The sequence below is a fragment of the Rhinolophus sinicus genome, linkage group LG06, assembly GCF_036562045.2.
Source record: "Rhinolophus sinicus isolate RSC01 linkage group LG06, ASM3656204v1, whole genome shotgun sequence".
Taxonomy (NCBI): Eukaryota; Metazoa; Chordata; class Mammalia; order Chiroptera; family Rhinolophidae; genus Rhinolophus; species Rhinolophus sinicus.
This window is the reverse complement of record NC_133756.1, coordinates 156,262,185-156,277,730: the sequence shown is the minus strand read 5'-3', so window position 1 is coordinate 156,277,730 and position 15,546 is coordinate 156,262,185. Positions and strand designations below refer to the sequence as shown.

The 15,546-nt window shown below is 43.5% G+C and overlaps 1 protein-coding gene and 1 long non-coding RNA gene across 4 annotated transcripts in view; one reads left to right on the top strand and one right to left on the bottom strand.

Annotated features, from left to right (window-relative positions):
• LOC141572272 (uncharacterized) overlaps positions 1-15,546 on the top strand; it is a 44,880-nt gene that overhangs the window by 11,905 nt on the left and 17,429 nt on the right. The gene's annotated exons all lie outside the window — the stretch shown is intronic.
• On the bottom strand, positions 1,468-14,854 carry FAM111A (FAM111 trypsin like peptidase A). Of its 3 annotated transcripts, XM_074336426.1 has the most exons (5): positions 14,548-14,780; positions 13,630-13,679; positions 11,355-11,384; positions 6,795-6,904; positions 1,468-4,707 (listed from the first exon to the last, which is right to left on the bottom strand). In XM_074336426.1, exons 4-5 carry the CDS (start codon positions 6,873-6,875, stop codon positions 2,971-2,973), a joined length of 1,818 nt encoding a protein of 605 aa, XP_074192527.1. In that variant the 5' UTR covers positions 6,876-6,904; positions 11,355-11,384; positions 13,630-13,679; positions 14,548-14,780; the 3' UTR covers positions 1,468-2,970. The 3 variants fall into 3 exon arrangements, with proteins under 3 accessions (XP_074192527.1, XP_074192526.1, XP_074192525.1); XM_074336425.1 differs by lacking the exon at positions 13,630-13,679 and having other exon boundaries at positions 14,548-14,854; XM_074336424.1 differs by lacking the exons at positions 11,355-11,384; positions 13,630-13,679 and having other exon boundaries at positions 14,548-14,650.

Sequence of the window (15,546 nt, the reverse complement as noted above, 5' to 3'; positions counted from 1 at the left end):
GCGTGAGCTCTGGGCAACGGGGCTTCCGGTTCGATTCCCACATGGGCAGGCGAGCTGTGCCCTCCACAACTAGAATGAAGTCAATGAGCTTCCGCTCAACTCCCGGGTGGCCAGATGGCTCAGTTGGTTGGAGCGTGGGCTCTCAACCACAAGGTTGCCGGTTGGACTTGGACTCCCACAAGGGATGGTGGGCTGCGCTCCCTGCAACTAACAACGGCAACTGGACGTGGAGCTGAGCTGCGCTCTGCACAACTAAGATTGAAAGGACAACAACTTGACTTGGAAAAGTCCTGGAAGTACACACTGTTCCCCAATAAAAGTCCTGTTTCCCTTCCCCAATTAAAAAAAAGAAAGAAGAAAGAAAGAAAAAGAAAGAAAGAAAGAAAGAAAGAAAGAAAGAAAGAAAGAAAGAAAGAAAGAAAGAAAGAAAGAAAGAAAGAAAGAAAGAAAGAAAGCCTGGAGAAAGTTTGATAAAAAACCAATGAATTTGATCAGAGGTCAGATGTTCCAAAGAGCAATTGTCCCTTCTCCCACCTTTACAATTTCCCATTCTTTTCCCTCCCTTTCTCCCAAGTCCATGTACAACTCTAAAAAATATTAGCTGTATTCTTCTTTAGACCTCAAACCAAACCTCCGAATCCAACCCAAAGCAGGATGATTCATAAAATCACTGCTTGGAGAATTTGAAGGACAAGGGGAAAAGGAATTGGGGTACCCCATTAATTATTATTAGATCACTATTATTTCCAACTTACACTCTGAGACACTGTGTAGAAGAATTAGGAGTGGGCCCTGAAGTCAGACTACCTGGGGTTTGTACTCTGGTTCTCAGGAGCTGTGCAAGCTTGGCCAAGTTCCTTAACCTCTCTGTGCCTCAGTTTCCTCATCAGTAAAATGCAGATAATGAAAGTTCTAACCTCATAGGGCTGATGTGAGGATTTAGAGTTAACATATGTAAAGTACTAACGACAGTGCTTAACATGCTATATAATTGAGAATATACAGGTAAGACATCAATGTTCAGGGATTTGGAGTAATTCCCCCTAGGTACACTGGGTATACATTCCAGGGAGGTCAGTTTTCAAAATCTGCAATTCAAAATTCTTTCTGGCAGTCTTCAAAGTGTGTTAACAGGGAGAGAGTGTGACAGAAAACAAGAGTTAGTGTTTTAGCGTGAAAGATGGGAAGGGATAAAATAAGAAAATGCGTGTTTTGGAAAAAGAAACAAAGGTAGCAATGAGAAATAAAAGGTTATGTTTAAAGCTTTTGTAAGCTCACCTGGAATTCCCATGTGGAAAATAAGCAAAGACAGAAAAGAAGTGGGCTTCAAAAGGGAACAGGAAGAAACTGTGTTTTTTTCCTACCTGTGTCTAATTTTAGCCTGATGTTTTACTTGATGCTTCTCTGTGATTCCATCAGATCTTAAACATGACAGAATATTTCAGCTGAACAAAAACAGTACTAGGATTTGTTTGTAGCATAATTTATTTACAGGACATAGTAAGTGTGCAGAGAACTTGCAGTAATCAGTTAAAGTTGTAACATATACTTTATAATAAGAACCACATTACAATCTAAAAATGATAATTTCTGATGTGTATATGTACATGTATTGTATGTGTGTGTATGCTGGTTACCTATTGTCAATTTAGTGGCACCACCACTTCCTTATAAAGCTGAAAACTATTTGTTCTGGGTTAGCATTTGTCAATGAGAAAAACTTGAAAGGTAGAAATGAAGTGGGAGGCATTATTTCTTGGAAGATCATGGCAGTCGGACAGGACTATGTAATATTTCCACAAGCTCCCACTGGTAGGTTGCATCCGACATAGCAACTTTGCAACCTCTCTGTGAGTTACTACTTTACCATTATGGTGACAAGAGGTGGGAGCCTCTCAGACTTCCCCTCATCAATCAGCCACTTCTCTCCCCCTCCCAGTGCTTTAGCTAACATTCTGTGGCTACAGTGTAACAGATCTTTACTTGCCTTGCTCCTCCTGTACTCACCTGATTCCTAATTAAATACTTTACTCTTATAATATTTATAGTGGCTTTATTCTCCTGACAGAATCTAGACCGATACCATAACTATGTACACATAAGCTAGATCATACAAGACAGCGCCAGTTTCATGAATAAATCCCATAATCCCCTGAAGAATATCACGCATCCCAACAGTATTAATATGTCTAAAAAAAAACCTGGCAACACCAACTGCTGGTGAGAATATTAATCAACATGAACTCTCCTCCATGCTGGTGGGAACACAAAATGGTGCGGCACGTTGGCACGTACTTAAAAAGTTAAATATAATTTTACCCTACAGTCCAGTCGTCACCTTTCTTGGTATTTACTCAATTGAGTTGAAAACTTATATTCACACAAAAATTTGTACACAAATACTTATAGCAACTTTATTTATAATCACCAAAAATTGAAAGCAATTATCTTTCAAAAGGTAAATGAAGAAATTGTGGTATACCCATATAATAGAATATTATTCAGCGATAAAAAGAAATGAGCTATCAAATCATGAAAAGACACAGAGGAACTTAAACTGCATATTGCTAAATGAAATAAGTCAATCTGAAAAAGCTACATACTATGTGATTCTACTTGTATTCTGGAAAAAGCAAGACTATAAAGACTGTGTAAAGATCAGTGGTCACCAGGAGTTCAGAGGAGAGGGGAGGGATAAGTAGGAGAAGCATAGGGGAATTTTAGGGCAGTGAAACAATTCTGTATAATATTTTAATGGTGGACACATACTATGCATCCAGGACCCACAGAATTTACAGCATGAAGAGTGAACCTTAATGTAAGCAATGAAAAACAATCACTTAGGAGGTCAAAAGAAAGAATGCAGATTGTAATTAACTATTTTGGAATTTAGAAAACTGTCACCATTGCCTGTGGAATAACAACTCCAGAGGTAATCTCAAAGTTCAGAAATAGACTGAACTCTCACTGTCATAAGTCCTCATCACTGACCATTTCTACATCCTGCTGAGTTATGCATACTTCTTCATACCACTTCCTATGATTTTGTTTAATATTACCAATGATGGATTCCATAGTAGGGCCAAACTCAATGATACTGGAATGCCCATTTTGGTACTCATAAGCGAAGCCAGCACTGTGTATGGCCACCAATGAACCTTTTGAATCAAACACCGGGGAGCCAGAAGACCCAAAGTAAAAAGTGGTGTCATAGGTAATCACATCAGGCCTGTGAATTATTTTCTGGAAACTACTTTGAGTGTGCATATGGATATACTGTATATCCCTGAAACCCTCTGCTTCTCTAGCCTGAATATGTTCCTGATATTTCTCTAATCGCTGGCCCTGAGGGATTACAGTACAAGCATCAGTAGACTTTAGCTCTCCAGATGGATGACCAATAATATATATCAACCCGCTATATGGCACAGGACCAATTCCATTATATAGTCCCAAAGGTACTTGCTGTCCATTTTCCTTCAGTTGCAGAACAGCATAATCAAGAATTGCATCATAGATCTCAAACCAAGGTTCAATAAAAAAGCAATTCTCTCCTTTTTCACAACTGTCTTCGTAAGCAAATGTCACTCTTACACATTGACCAATTATGTCCGCCCACTTACTTGGATCTATTCCTTTTCCCACAATATCATTTATCACATGCAGATTAGTGAAAATGAATAACCCTCTAAAAAGAAAGCAGGTGGCAGAACCCGTATTTCCATTGTTGTCCCATGATAGGTACCCAACTGAGTCACTGAGTTTAGAAAGAAGTTTGTGCATTTTAACTGGAGTAGAGTTTTTTGTCAGTTTCCCAAAGTTTGTTTGATGACATTTAAATAACGAAGTTTTCGTCTTTCTTTTATTCATTTCTTTCTCAAAGTTTTCTCTAATTTTTTTACTCTCTCTTATCAAACTGGGATACTCGTGCACAATTTCTTCATTCCACACAGAGTTTCTTCTCTCCAACTCAGAATCCTGAGCAGTTGCTGCCTGAGAACTCATTCTTCCCTCAACCTCAACCTGAAAGAGCTTGCCCTCTAAGCCATCAACTGGCTGTTTGCTTTCTACAATGGAGTCCAGTTTTTCAATGAGTTTCCACTCCCTATTCTCCAGTAAGGGGATGAATCTGCCATCCTTGCACAGAGCGTCATGGATGGTTTCTCCTTTGAAAGCATAGACGCAGAATTTGCACCCATCTTTGTCAAGTTCCCCGCATTTGACAATCTTTTTTTTATTCTTCCCTTTTGCATGAATAAAAAATTTGACACAGTCAGTGGATGCCTTCTCATGCCGGCCAAATATCTGGTTCTCTTCTTTCTGCTGACGTTTACTTTGGGCAAATGTAATTAACAGGTGGCAGGTTTCAGGAAAACAGCGGAGGGGCATTCCAAGGTTCAGGTACCCTTCAATTCCTTGTGTGCCACGCACCAGCATTTCTTTCCCTTGGTGAGCTTTCCTCTCTTCTTCGACAGCCTCAAGAGTGTTGAGTGCCTCAAATAAGCTACCTTGTTCATTATATGCGACCCTGTATTTCATTTGTTTGTGTTTCCTGTGGTGTACACCCAAGGTAACATGAATGACCTTATTTTGGGACGTAGCCTGGTCTTTGGGTCCTTGAGCCTGGGTATTAGTTATATCTTTTGGACCTTTTCTAGAGCCTGTCTTCATTTGAGGAGTACTGGAATGATTCTGTTCTTTATTGACCTAAAAAGAAATGTCAAATATTGTAAAACTAAATGCAACCATTGTCTATTGCTTGTCTTTTTAGTATGTAACTCACAAAATTTCTATAGGAAACTCAGAACCAATCTCCAAAGGCCAGTAGTACAATTAAATTAGAGTTTGTGTTGGGAGCCGAAATACAAGCTGACGTTTCTGTCCTCTCAGTCAGATAAGCTTTTAATACTGCTATACTGGTGCATTGTTCTGAGAAATATGAGGAAAGAAATAACTGTTTTCTAGGTGCATCAAAAACAGAGATGCTTAAAATTCTGCCACCTCCCTTATTGTGTCATTTCAAGTTTTGTTTACTATTTTCAGCTGTATAGTTTTTATTTTTTCTGAGCACAGTGATGGAGCACACCAAAAATTGGTTCTTAAAGTACAAAACTCAACAAGAATAAGGTACCATGATTTATTATCAGGCATTAAATGTAAAACCATCATTAATTAAATAATCATTTGGTCATAATAATATAGTTATTTCTAATAATAAAATCTCGATTCACCCAGCATCTATCATATAAAGAACTCAAATTATTTCCTTTATTATATCAATTAATCCCCAAATCCTATGAAATGAGGAGCAACAAACATGGCCTCTCTGTCCTTTTGATGGAGAAACTGAGGCACAGAAAGTTTTTCCTATAAATGCCTTTCTTAAGGATATATAATAACCAATTAATGAAGTGAGTATCAGAACTCCAATACTTAGTCCAATGTTTTTTCCATTAGACTACATATTCTTTTTTTGTAAATTTATATCAATGAGTCCCATTTTTATAGGGCATCGTCTTAAAGACCAGGGATGGGGGAGGAGCGAGGAATTACATGAGGAGTAAGCAAATAGCAGAAATTCAATAAAAAATTAAGAGCATCTGATTCCTATGTCTAAAAGATACATTTTTGCAAGTTATATTCATCATGGCATGGGGGTCAGCAGATGCCACTTGCTGGCAATGGGAATAACAATGCCAGGATTGTTGTAAAGATTGTGTGACATCGTGTGTGACAATGCCTAGCACAGTGACTGGCACATTAGTAGGTTAACTTTTATTTTCCTTCTTTGTAATGGTACTAATAGTCTGGATCAAGAAAAGGGACTAAGGTAATATAAATTTACTCTGGGCATACATACAAACTCTCAGAGAGCGTCCCTTCAGCCTCATGCTGTCAGAAGTGTGCTTGTTGTTCAGCCCATCGGAACACCATGACAGATTTCCAACTATTCAAAGGGTTCTTGGGCAGACACAGACACTTTCAAAAAGGGGGCCCTGGAGAAGTAATGGTTACTAGCTTGCACTGTCGTGGAGCAGGACAGAGAAAAGCAGAACTAGTTTGGCTTGGCTTTTCTAGATACTCGGATGCTCTAGTTAGAACCAGGATAGAAGAAAAGTCAAAGGGTTTTACGCTGCATTCTCAAATGCTGACCATTTCTTAGCCTTCTTCTTAATAAATTCGAGGAAGATTTTAGACTCAGGAAGGGATATGATAACAGAGCCCAGTTGGTAGAAACAGCCCCTACTTGGTGTAGGTAAACTTAAGTCCAAGTCGTCATGCCACTACGCCATAGGCAAAAACTCACTCCTTTCCTCTCTTTATAAACAAATCGAGGATAATAAAATCCTCCCTGCCTACCTAACAAGGTTATGGTAAGAATAAATCTTTTAAGAATTGTTTTATAAACTGTAAATCACTATGCAAATGTAGGTTATTAATGTTATCAAATAGATCAGCCATTATTTGCATGGTATATATTTTCAAGCTATGAAATAACACTCATTTTGCTTTTATTCCATATTTTACTGCAATACATTACAATTGATTCTGGAAGTGTTCCAATAGCTTTTTGTTAAAGGCTGCTTTGATATGTCTAAGATTTTTATTAAAGCTTCTCCTCACCCCACCACTGCCCAAAAAGGAAAAAATAAAATGAATGAGAAAGATTTTAACTTATCTAATATTCCCTACATACAATGAGCTAATTTCTTGGCAGGAAGACTGTGAAAGCCAGTGTCAAGGATGGCTAGTCTAATATTGGTGTATTCTGTACATAGTGTTTACAAACATACCTGAGGAAAATAGTGGTCAATTTTCATATTATTCTTTACGTCGGATAAGACCTTCTGTGATCTGCGTTTCTTAGAACTCATGATGGCTTGAAGATGAACAGACAGTTCAGCTGAAACATTAAAAAGGTTCAAGTTAGAGCAGTATCTTCATAGCTATCATTAATTGTACAGAGACCCCCAGATCCCACCTTTCCCTTCAGCTCCAGCCTCGCTGTCCTCAGAGATGCTGATTTAGCAAGTAGACAGCTTATCCACCAGCTACAACCATCCCAACAATAAAAGCTCCCCTTGATAGCGCACCATACTAAATACTTCACAAAAATGACCTCGAACTGCCAATGCCCACAGATACCGTGCAAAATAGGCATGTCTGCATTTTGCATATGGGGAAAGTATATTTAACTTAGGAAGGTAGTTGACCTGCCCAAGGCCAGAGCTATGTGGCAGAGATGGAATTCAAAGGCAGGCATAAATACCCTATAGAAGGGTTGGCAGTTGGAGAATTCAAAAGTGTGTTCTAGTTACATTGATGTTAAAATCTGGCCTCCACTTAAGTTGCAGATAACACAGGGATGTTGTACTAACAGGAAAACGGATGGGAAAAGAAGACAAAATAACCTCAGAATGAGAGTTGCCTGGGAAGGCAGGAATGTTGGTTGCTGCTTCGTTTTTGTTGAAAGAGATAATTTCTCCTCTGTCTTTCCTCTGATTTCTCCCAAGAGACTGAACAATGTAAACAAAAGTGAAATCTCCAGTAGTGATAAACACCATGGAAGGGTAGCAGCTGTCATGTGGCAAGCCCTCAATAAAGATACATTTATAAAGATACATTCAATGAATGAATGGAATATGCATATGTTGTATTATGCCCTATTTTATGTGTTTTTATAAACTACCTCATATAATTATTACAACCCTGTGAGGTGGGCATTATTAGTCCCATTTTAAAGAACTTGAACATTTCACTTAGCATAATACTCTCAAGATCCATCCATTTTGTCACAAATGGCACTATTTCATATTTTCTTATGTCAAAGTAGTATTCCATTGTGTATATATATCACATGTTCTTTATCGAATCATTTATTAAAGGATACTTTGGTTGTTTCCATGTCTTGGCCACCGTAAATAAAGCTGCAATGAACATTGGAGCACATATATCTTTATGGATAAATGTTTTCAGATGTTTTGGGTAGATACCCAGAGGGATTGCTGAAATATAAAACTGAAAGCAACAAAGGAACAAGACAAACAAAGAAACAAAAACTCATAGACAAAGACAATAGTTTAGTGGTTACCAGAGGGTAAGGGGGGAGGAGGGTGGTAGATGAGGGTAAATGGGGTCAAATATATGGTGATGGAAGGAGAACTGACTCTGGGTGGTGAATACATAATGCAATATATAGATGATGTATTACAGAATTGTACACTTGAAACCCACGTAATTTTACTAGCCATTGTCATCCCAAAAAATTTTAATTAAAAAAAAACAAAACTTAAACAACCAGAGAGATTAAGCTATTTACTCAAGGTCATAAAGCCCCAGAGAGTATACTTTTAATGACTTTCAATTATGAACATTTTCAAATAGGAAAAAAAAAGATAATATAATGAGCCTCCATGTACCTATCACATAGGGTTAATGATTGCTCATTTTGGGGGCAAATTTGCATCATTCTTTTACTAGGTTATTTTACAGTTAGAGACATCCTGACATTTTAACCCTAATTATCACTTTCTGTCTCTAAAAATTTAGAACTTTTCTAATTTATTCAGACCAAAATCCAACTGAGATAGAAAAGCTGTCTTTAATTATTATAATTCTTAAATTTCTTTTATTCTAGAAAAATCATTGATTTCTTGAAGAGAACAGAGAAGTCATTTACAGTATGTTTACCTCCTGGCTTGCTTCATCATATTGTTTAATTTATGCTCTAGCTCCTGTAGTTCTTGTCAAGCAGAAGTTATCTAAAGACTATGCTTTAAAGAACTCCTTTAGCTTTTTCTTGACTGGGTAGCTCTTTATCTGTCCTTTGATTCTAAATGATAGCTTTGCTGGGTAATCTTGACTGTAGGTCACTGCTTTTCATCACTTTGAATATTTCCTGCCACTCCCTTCTGGTCTGCAAAGTTTCTGTTGAGATATCAGCTGACAGTCTCATGGGAGCTCCCTTGTAGGTAACTAACTGCGTTTCTCTTGCTGCTTTTAAAATTCTGTCTTTAATCGTTGGCATTTTAATTATGATGTGTCTTGGTGTGGGTCTCTTTGGGTTCACCTTATTTGGGACTCTGCAATTCCAGGACTTGTATATCTATTTCCTTTGCCAGGTTAGAGAAGTTTTCAGTCATTATTTCTTCCAATGGTTTTTCAATTCCTTGCTCCCACTTCTCCTTCTGGTGCTCCTATAATGCAAATGTTGGTATGCTTGATGTTGTCCTAGAGGCCGCTTAAACTCTCAATTTTTTTGGATTATTTTTCTTTTTGCTGTTCTGATTAGGTGTTTTCTGCTACCTTATCTTCTACCTCACTGGTTCGATCCTCTGCTTCATCTAATTTACTGTTGACTCCCTGTAATGTATTCTTCATTTCTGTTACTGTATTCTTTATTTATTACTGGTTCTTCTTTATGTTTTCTATCTCCATTTTCATGTTGCCTATCTCTTTGTTGAAGTTCTCCCTGAGATCATTGAGCATCCTTATAACCAGTGTTTGGAACTCTGCATCTGATAGATTACTTGTCTCCATTTTGTTTAGTTCTCTTTCTGGAGCTTTGTTCTTTTATTTGGAACATGTTTCTTTGTCTCCCCATTTTGGCTGCCTCCCTGTGTTTGTTTCTATGAGGTAGAGATGCTATGTCTCCTGGTCTTAGTAGAGTGGCCTCATGAAGTAGGTGTGCTGTGGGGCTCAGTGGTACAGGCTTCCTGGTCACCTGAGCCATGCACTCCAGCTGTGTCCCTTGTGTGGGTTGTGTGTGCCCTCCTCTTGTAGTTGAGCCTTGATTGCTATTTGCATGTCAATGGAAGGAATTGACCCTTGGGGGTCATTTGTTATGGGGACTGGCCATGACTATAGTGGTAGAATTGTGGTACAGAGGCTGATCCTACAGAGCAGGATCTGCCTCAGCAGGGCTGTGGTGCCTGCCCAATCTGTCCCTTGGGTATGTTGTCCTTGGAGGTGGCTAGGTGATGCTCCAGCTCATTTTGAAGCTGGCCACTGGGGGTTCCAGCCCCAGGCCACCTGGGAGGGGACCTGCTGCAGGGCAAGTTCACCATAGCCCATGCCCCACCTGGGGGCCACCCAGCAGGAGCCACAAAGCAATCCCTAGATGGCCACTGCTCATGCTGTGTTTGGAAGTACCTCGAGAGGCCAACCTGTGAACCAAGGCCGGCTGCCACTAGTGTTGGGCTTAGGGCTGCCACTAGTACCAGAGGTATGGGATATGCTCAAGCCATATGCTGCTTGTCTGGGTTCTGCAAACCTTTGAGAGACCCTAGGAAAGCCTGCAGTATGAGTCAAGGGAGGTGATTTGTATGAAAAAGCCACTGGAAGCGGCTTAGATGTGCCCAAAAGTTGCATGGGGCAGGGTCTCAGAATCATGAAGGCATGGTGAATGACTAGTGTTAGCCATGTTGATGGAGACTTAGATATGGCGGCTGACTGCATCTGCACTCTGGGAGGGGTAAAGGGCTCAACAAAGAAACAATGGTTTCGGCCAGCTCCTCTGTCTGGGAGAAAGCTGCCTCTCCAGTCCTCATTGTGAAGCCAGACAACTCAGTTCCCCCTCCTCCCCCCCATGTGTCCCTGTCACCTCTACAGCGGGAGCTCACAGCTAGTGATTCCATTGGTGAGTAAGTCCAGCGTGATCCCTTTAAGAGGAGGGCTTGGGATTCTAGCCAACCTCCACCTGACTCAGTCACAATCTCCACTGGTTCTCACAACCAGAAATTATGGGGACTTGTCTCCCTCGCTCTGAAACTCTGGGCTGGGGAAGGGCTAGGACTCCTCGCTCCTCTGGGGATTGGGAGACCTCCGCAACTGAGATATCCCTCCCGATTTTTAATGGTCACATGTGGGTATAGGACCAGCCTGTTCTGCATTTCTGCCACTCCTACTAGTCTTGAGGTGGCTTCTTCTCTATGTCCCTAGTTGTATGGTTTCAGTTCAGCAAGATTCTAGGCAATTCTCAATGATGGTTTTTTGTTCTTGTTTTTGTAGTTTAGCTATAATTTTGATGTGGTTGTGAGAGAAGTAAAGCACAGTGTTTACCTATTCCACCATCTTGACCGGAATGTTAGTTTTTTCAATGTTAGTTTTTATAACACCATCAGGGTTCAAAGTTTAGGCTACAATTTATTAGCTGCATGACCTTGGGCATATTAATTAATAATTTGTGTCTCATTTCCACTCTTCTAAGATGGGAGTAGTGGTAGAATCAGCCTCCATTGTTGTGAAAATTAAAAAGTATACTGCATGTAAAGCCTTTAGAACAGTGTCTGGCATATAATAGGTTGCCCAGTAAATATTACTGCTGTTAATATTATCATTATCAATATACTTACCACAGGGAGACTTTTTATACAGTGGAGACCCTGGGGAAACAAAGATAAGATACACGTAATTGAGGAGCTACCCTACGCTGCAAGGTCCTTGAAGGCAGGAACTTACTACCCAACAACTAAGAGAATTTGAGGGTTCAGTATGTCTGCTGATGATGACCCATCTTACGGAATCTGAGAGAGGACCCAGGTGCTTTAGGAGTGATTATTACACATAGGCCAAAAGAGAAACACAAAGTGGGCAAAAATAATGTCAGTTTTGCACTCCACTGGGATGAACTTGAGCAGTCACAGTGGAGAGGGGCAAAGGTTAAGAAAATACATCAACATCCTGTCCCCAACATGGATTCCTGTCCAGACTGAACCATGTTATATCAAAATGTGAAGTGTCCTTAGCTGTCCTGCTCAAAGCCCTGTTTTACTGTTGGAGAAGTCAATTCTCTGCTGACCTAAAAGACGTGCCCTGTGTTCCCCAGTAAAGAGATAAAGATATACAGCCCTGGTCCATTTCCCAAGGGCTTCCCCTAGGAATTCCTCTCCCCTTCATCTCTCTCCCCCTCCCTCCTCTCTTCTCACTCAACTCTCTGACACTGGGCTCCCTGGCTAGAGCTGAGCACAGCTGCAAAGGGGCAGGGATCGGATCCCTGCTAACCCTAGGCCTGTCCAAGCCCACCACCTCGCCTTCCCCTAGCACACAGCACATGACAAGAAGCAGCCACTGAACTAAAACCTGTGCCCCCTCAGCCCCACAGGTAGGTAGTGCTGCCCCACCCAGGCGCCAGGAGGGGAGGCAGAGGGGGGGACTCCCAGCCTCTTCTGCTCCCAGCCCCACAGACTTGTATGCAGTTGCCCACCCAGCGGAGCATCCTAGCGCTCCAGCACTCACCGACTCCACGGTGCACCTCACCCACCACCAGCACCCCGGGCTCAAATCCAGAGCCCAGCCAAGATTGGTTCTTCTCAAAGGAAGGGAAGGCCTTTGAGTTGTTCACAACTGGCCCAGGAGAATGAGCCCATGTTACCTCAGACCCTCAGGACAGGTGGGAGGTGGGGCTGAGATTTGAAAATCTCTCTGGTCTTTGGGGAACTGCAGCTGTGTGCGCTGTGTGCGTTTGCATTTCTTTCACTTTCCTACCGATCTGGCTCTTCCTGCCTAAGCCTCCTCCACCCACCTCTCTTCACTGCCCTCTTCTTTGTTTCTTTGCTTCTTTGGACACCTGGGGAAGCAGGAGCCATGTGAAGTATTCTGAGGCTCATACAGGGCTGAGAATAGTTTCTTTTTCCAATAGTCAAACTAGAAAACTTCAGAATTCGTGAATATTGGCAGAGTATTCAGAAGAGTGTTGCCTACACAGTGGTACAAAAGAGCTCTCCGCAAAAGACTGCTCTGGTGCCACCTGACAAACTTGAAATTCCAGTCATACAAGGATAACACTGTTTCCAAGGAGAGGAACTGTGGGTGAGAACAAAGTTCCAGCATACGGATAAGAATATAAGCATTTCTGGGCCGGCCTGGTGGCTCAGGCGGTTAGAGCTCCATGCTCCTAACTCCGAAGGCTGCCGGTTTGATTCCCACATGGGTCAGTGGGCTCTCAACCACAAGGATGCCAGTTCAATTCCTCAAGTCCCGCAAGGGAATGTGGGTTCTGCCTCCTGCAACTAAGGTTGAACACGGCACCTTGAGCTGAGCTGCCTCCAGGATGGCTCAATTGGTTGGAGCGTGGGCTCTCAACCACAAGGTAGCCAGTTCAATGCCTTGACTCCCGCAAGGGATGGTGGGCAGCACCCCCTGCAGCTAAAATTGAACACGGCACCTTGAGCTGAGCTGCCGCTGAGCTCCCAATGGCTCAGTTGGTTGGAGCACATCCTCTCAACCACAAGGTTGACGGTTCGACTCCCCCAAGGGATGGTGGACTGTGCCCCTTGCAACTAGCAACGGCAACTGGACCTGGAGCTGAGCTGTGCCCTCCACAACTAAGATTGAAAGGACAACAACTTGACTTGGAAAAAAGTCCTGGAAGTACACACTGTTCCCCAATAAAGTCCTGTTCCCCTTCCCCAATAAAAATCTTAAAAAAAAAAAAAAAGAATATAAGCATTTCTATCACCCTCAAAATATGAGACTAACCAAACTCGATATCCAATAAAAAATTATCAGGCATAAAAAGAAGCAGGAAAATATGGTCTATAATGAGGAGGGAAATCAATGAATAGGAACGGATCCAGGAGTGACACCTAGGACAGAACTAGTAGAGGGGAACATTAAGGCGGGTATTACCTTGGATTTCGGGCCAAATGGAGTGACAGAGACCAGACAGACTCCTCAGCCTGAACAGAAAAGAAGACAAAATGGACTAATATGTGAAACAGTGGCGGGCAAGGAACTGGGCATCATGCATTAAGGACAGCAACAAATGAAGTACAGCGTGTGGTTACTCGGGGTGTCTGCCTGGAGAGATACCAAGCCAGGGTGCAAGGTGGGCAGCCAGGCAGATCCTGTTGGAATTCCTGCTTTGAGGAGATAGAGCTGAGAGACCGAGGTGGCAAGAGTTCACAGGACACAGAGGGAGACACCTGCACAGAGAGAGCACTGGGGATACCTGCAGAGGGCTGTCTCAGGTGCGCTTCTAAAACTGGCAGAGTAGGCCTGGTGAAAACTACCTAAGGCCAGGAAAGAACTCCAGCCGCAACCTCTCCCCCCCAAAACAAAAACAAAACAACCATCGGAGGGTAACTTCCCTCAAAACCTCTCCTTACATCTCAGGTGGGCTCCTGTTTCCTCAGGCAGGAGCTTGGCTCAGACCAAACTTTGTGCCTGTAAATTACCCCCTGGCTTGTTAAAAAGGAAGAAACCAGACTCCTTCCCTCAAAAATCCTGGTTCAGTACCACCTGGGTTCAGTTTAGGAATTTGCACTTGAACGCCCAGAATCCTCCCCCCCTCCCCTCCTCGCAAATGAGCACAGCATATTGGTTGCATCAGCTAGCTAGACTGTCTCCAAGTGTCTTTCCAGGAGTAAAACTCCTGATTTTGAAGCTGGGGAGCAGGAAGGGGATTCCCACAATGGGAAGCTGCTATCGCTCCCGCCCCCCCCCCCCAACCTCCTGGGGTCTGGGCTGAGGTCCTTCTGCCTGGTGCCCTCTCCAAACACCCCCTAAGAGCTCCAGGTACAACTCAAGTCCAGAAGAACAACTCACAGAGGCGGAGAGCCTGCCTGACGGTGCCGGTGACCGCCGCACTGGGATTCCCAGGCGCTGCGAAGATGGCGCTCGGCGGGCTGTGACCGCCCGGGAACTTCTCCCTCTCGGTGATTGAAAACCCGCGCTCGTGACGAAGCAGCGTTTCTGGCCAATGGACGGCGAGGTTGCGGCAACCAAGTGGCGGGGAGGGGAAGGACTGGCGGGGAGCCCAACACGCGGGCTGAGGAGTCGAAAGGCCGGGCTCAGGGACGCGCCCGCCCACCGGTCCTAGCGGTCGGGACCATCCCGCTGCGTCCCACTCATCCCCTCACTGGGCACACTCGGTTCACCGCCTGCTTCTGCGTCCAGGACAAACTTTGAGCACTCATTTCCCTCCATCTCTTCCCCGCCCACCCGCGTCCGCTGCCGTCGCGTGATAAGCTGAGCGAGCGGGGCGGGAGACTGAGCAGCAAGCACCCTGCGCCTCCCGGGGCTGTGATTGCGCAGGGGGCTCGCGGAGCGGGAACGGCGCGCCCCGCGTCTGGCGTGGCGGGGCCAATAGCCCTGTCCCCTGGTGCTTGGTGCTCGGCCATCGCAGCCCTTCAGGAGCTGCGCGGTGGGCGGTGGGCGTGGGAAAGACATCCCGGGCCAGAACCTGTGGTCGCTGCGGAGCCACACAGAGACCCCGCCTGTCATCCTGAGGCGTCTGTCCTTGCGGTGAGCTTCACCAGCTTCCAGCTGCAGAAATGGCCCAAAGCAGACAGCAAGCAGCCTGCTCCCGCGGTGGGGTCTAGTGGAACCTGCTGACCCCCATTCGTTCCTTTCCCCCCACCTGCCAATGAGCCAGCTTCCAGGAGAGGCTGATTCACATCAGTCTGTGAAGAGGAAGAGGCCCCCACTGGCACTCCTGGATGCAGATCTTGACCCTCCTGATGGAGGGCTCCAGAGTCAGGCGTCTCCAAACTGCTGAGCAAAAAGTGCTCTGCAAGAGGCTTGAGAAAACACTTACTGTTTAAG

Coding starts and splice junctions, on each gene's coding strand:
- FAM111A (XM_074336425.1), bottom strand. CDS start 6,875: ATGAGTTCTAAGAAACGCAGATCACAGAAGGTCTTATCCGACGTAAAG. Junction 4,708..6,794: donor TTGACCACTATTTTCCTCAG/GTATGTTTGTAA, acceptor ATTTCTTTTTAG/GTCAATAAAGAACAGAATCA.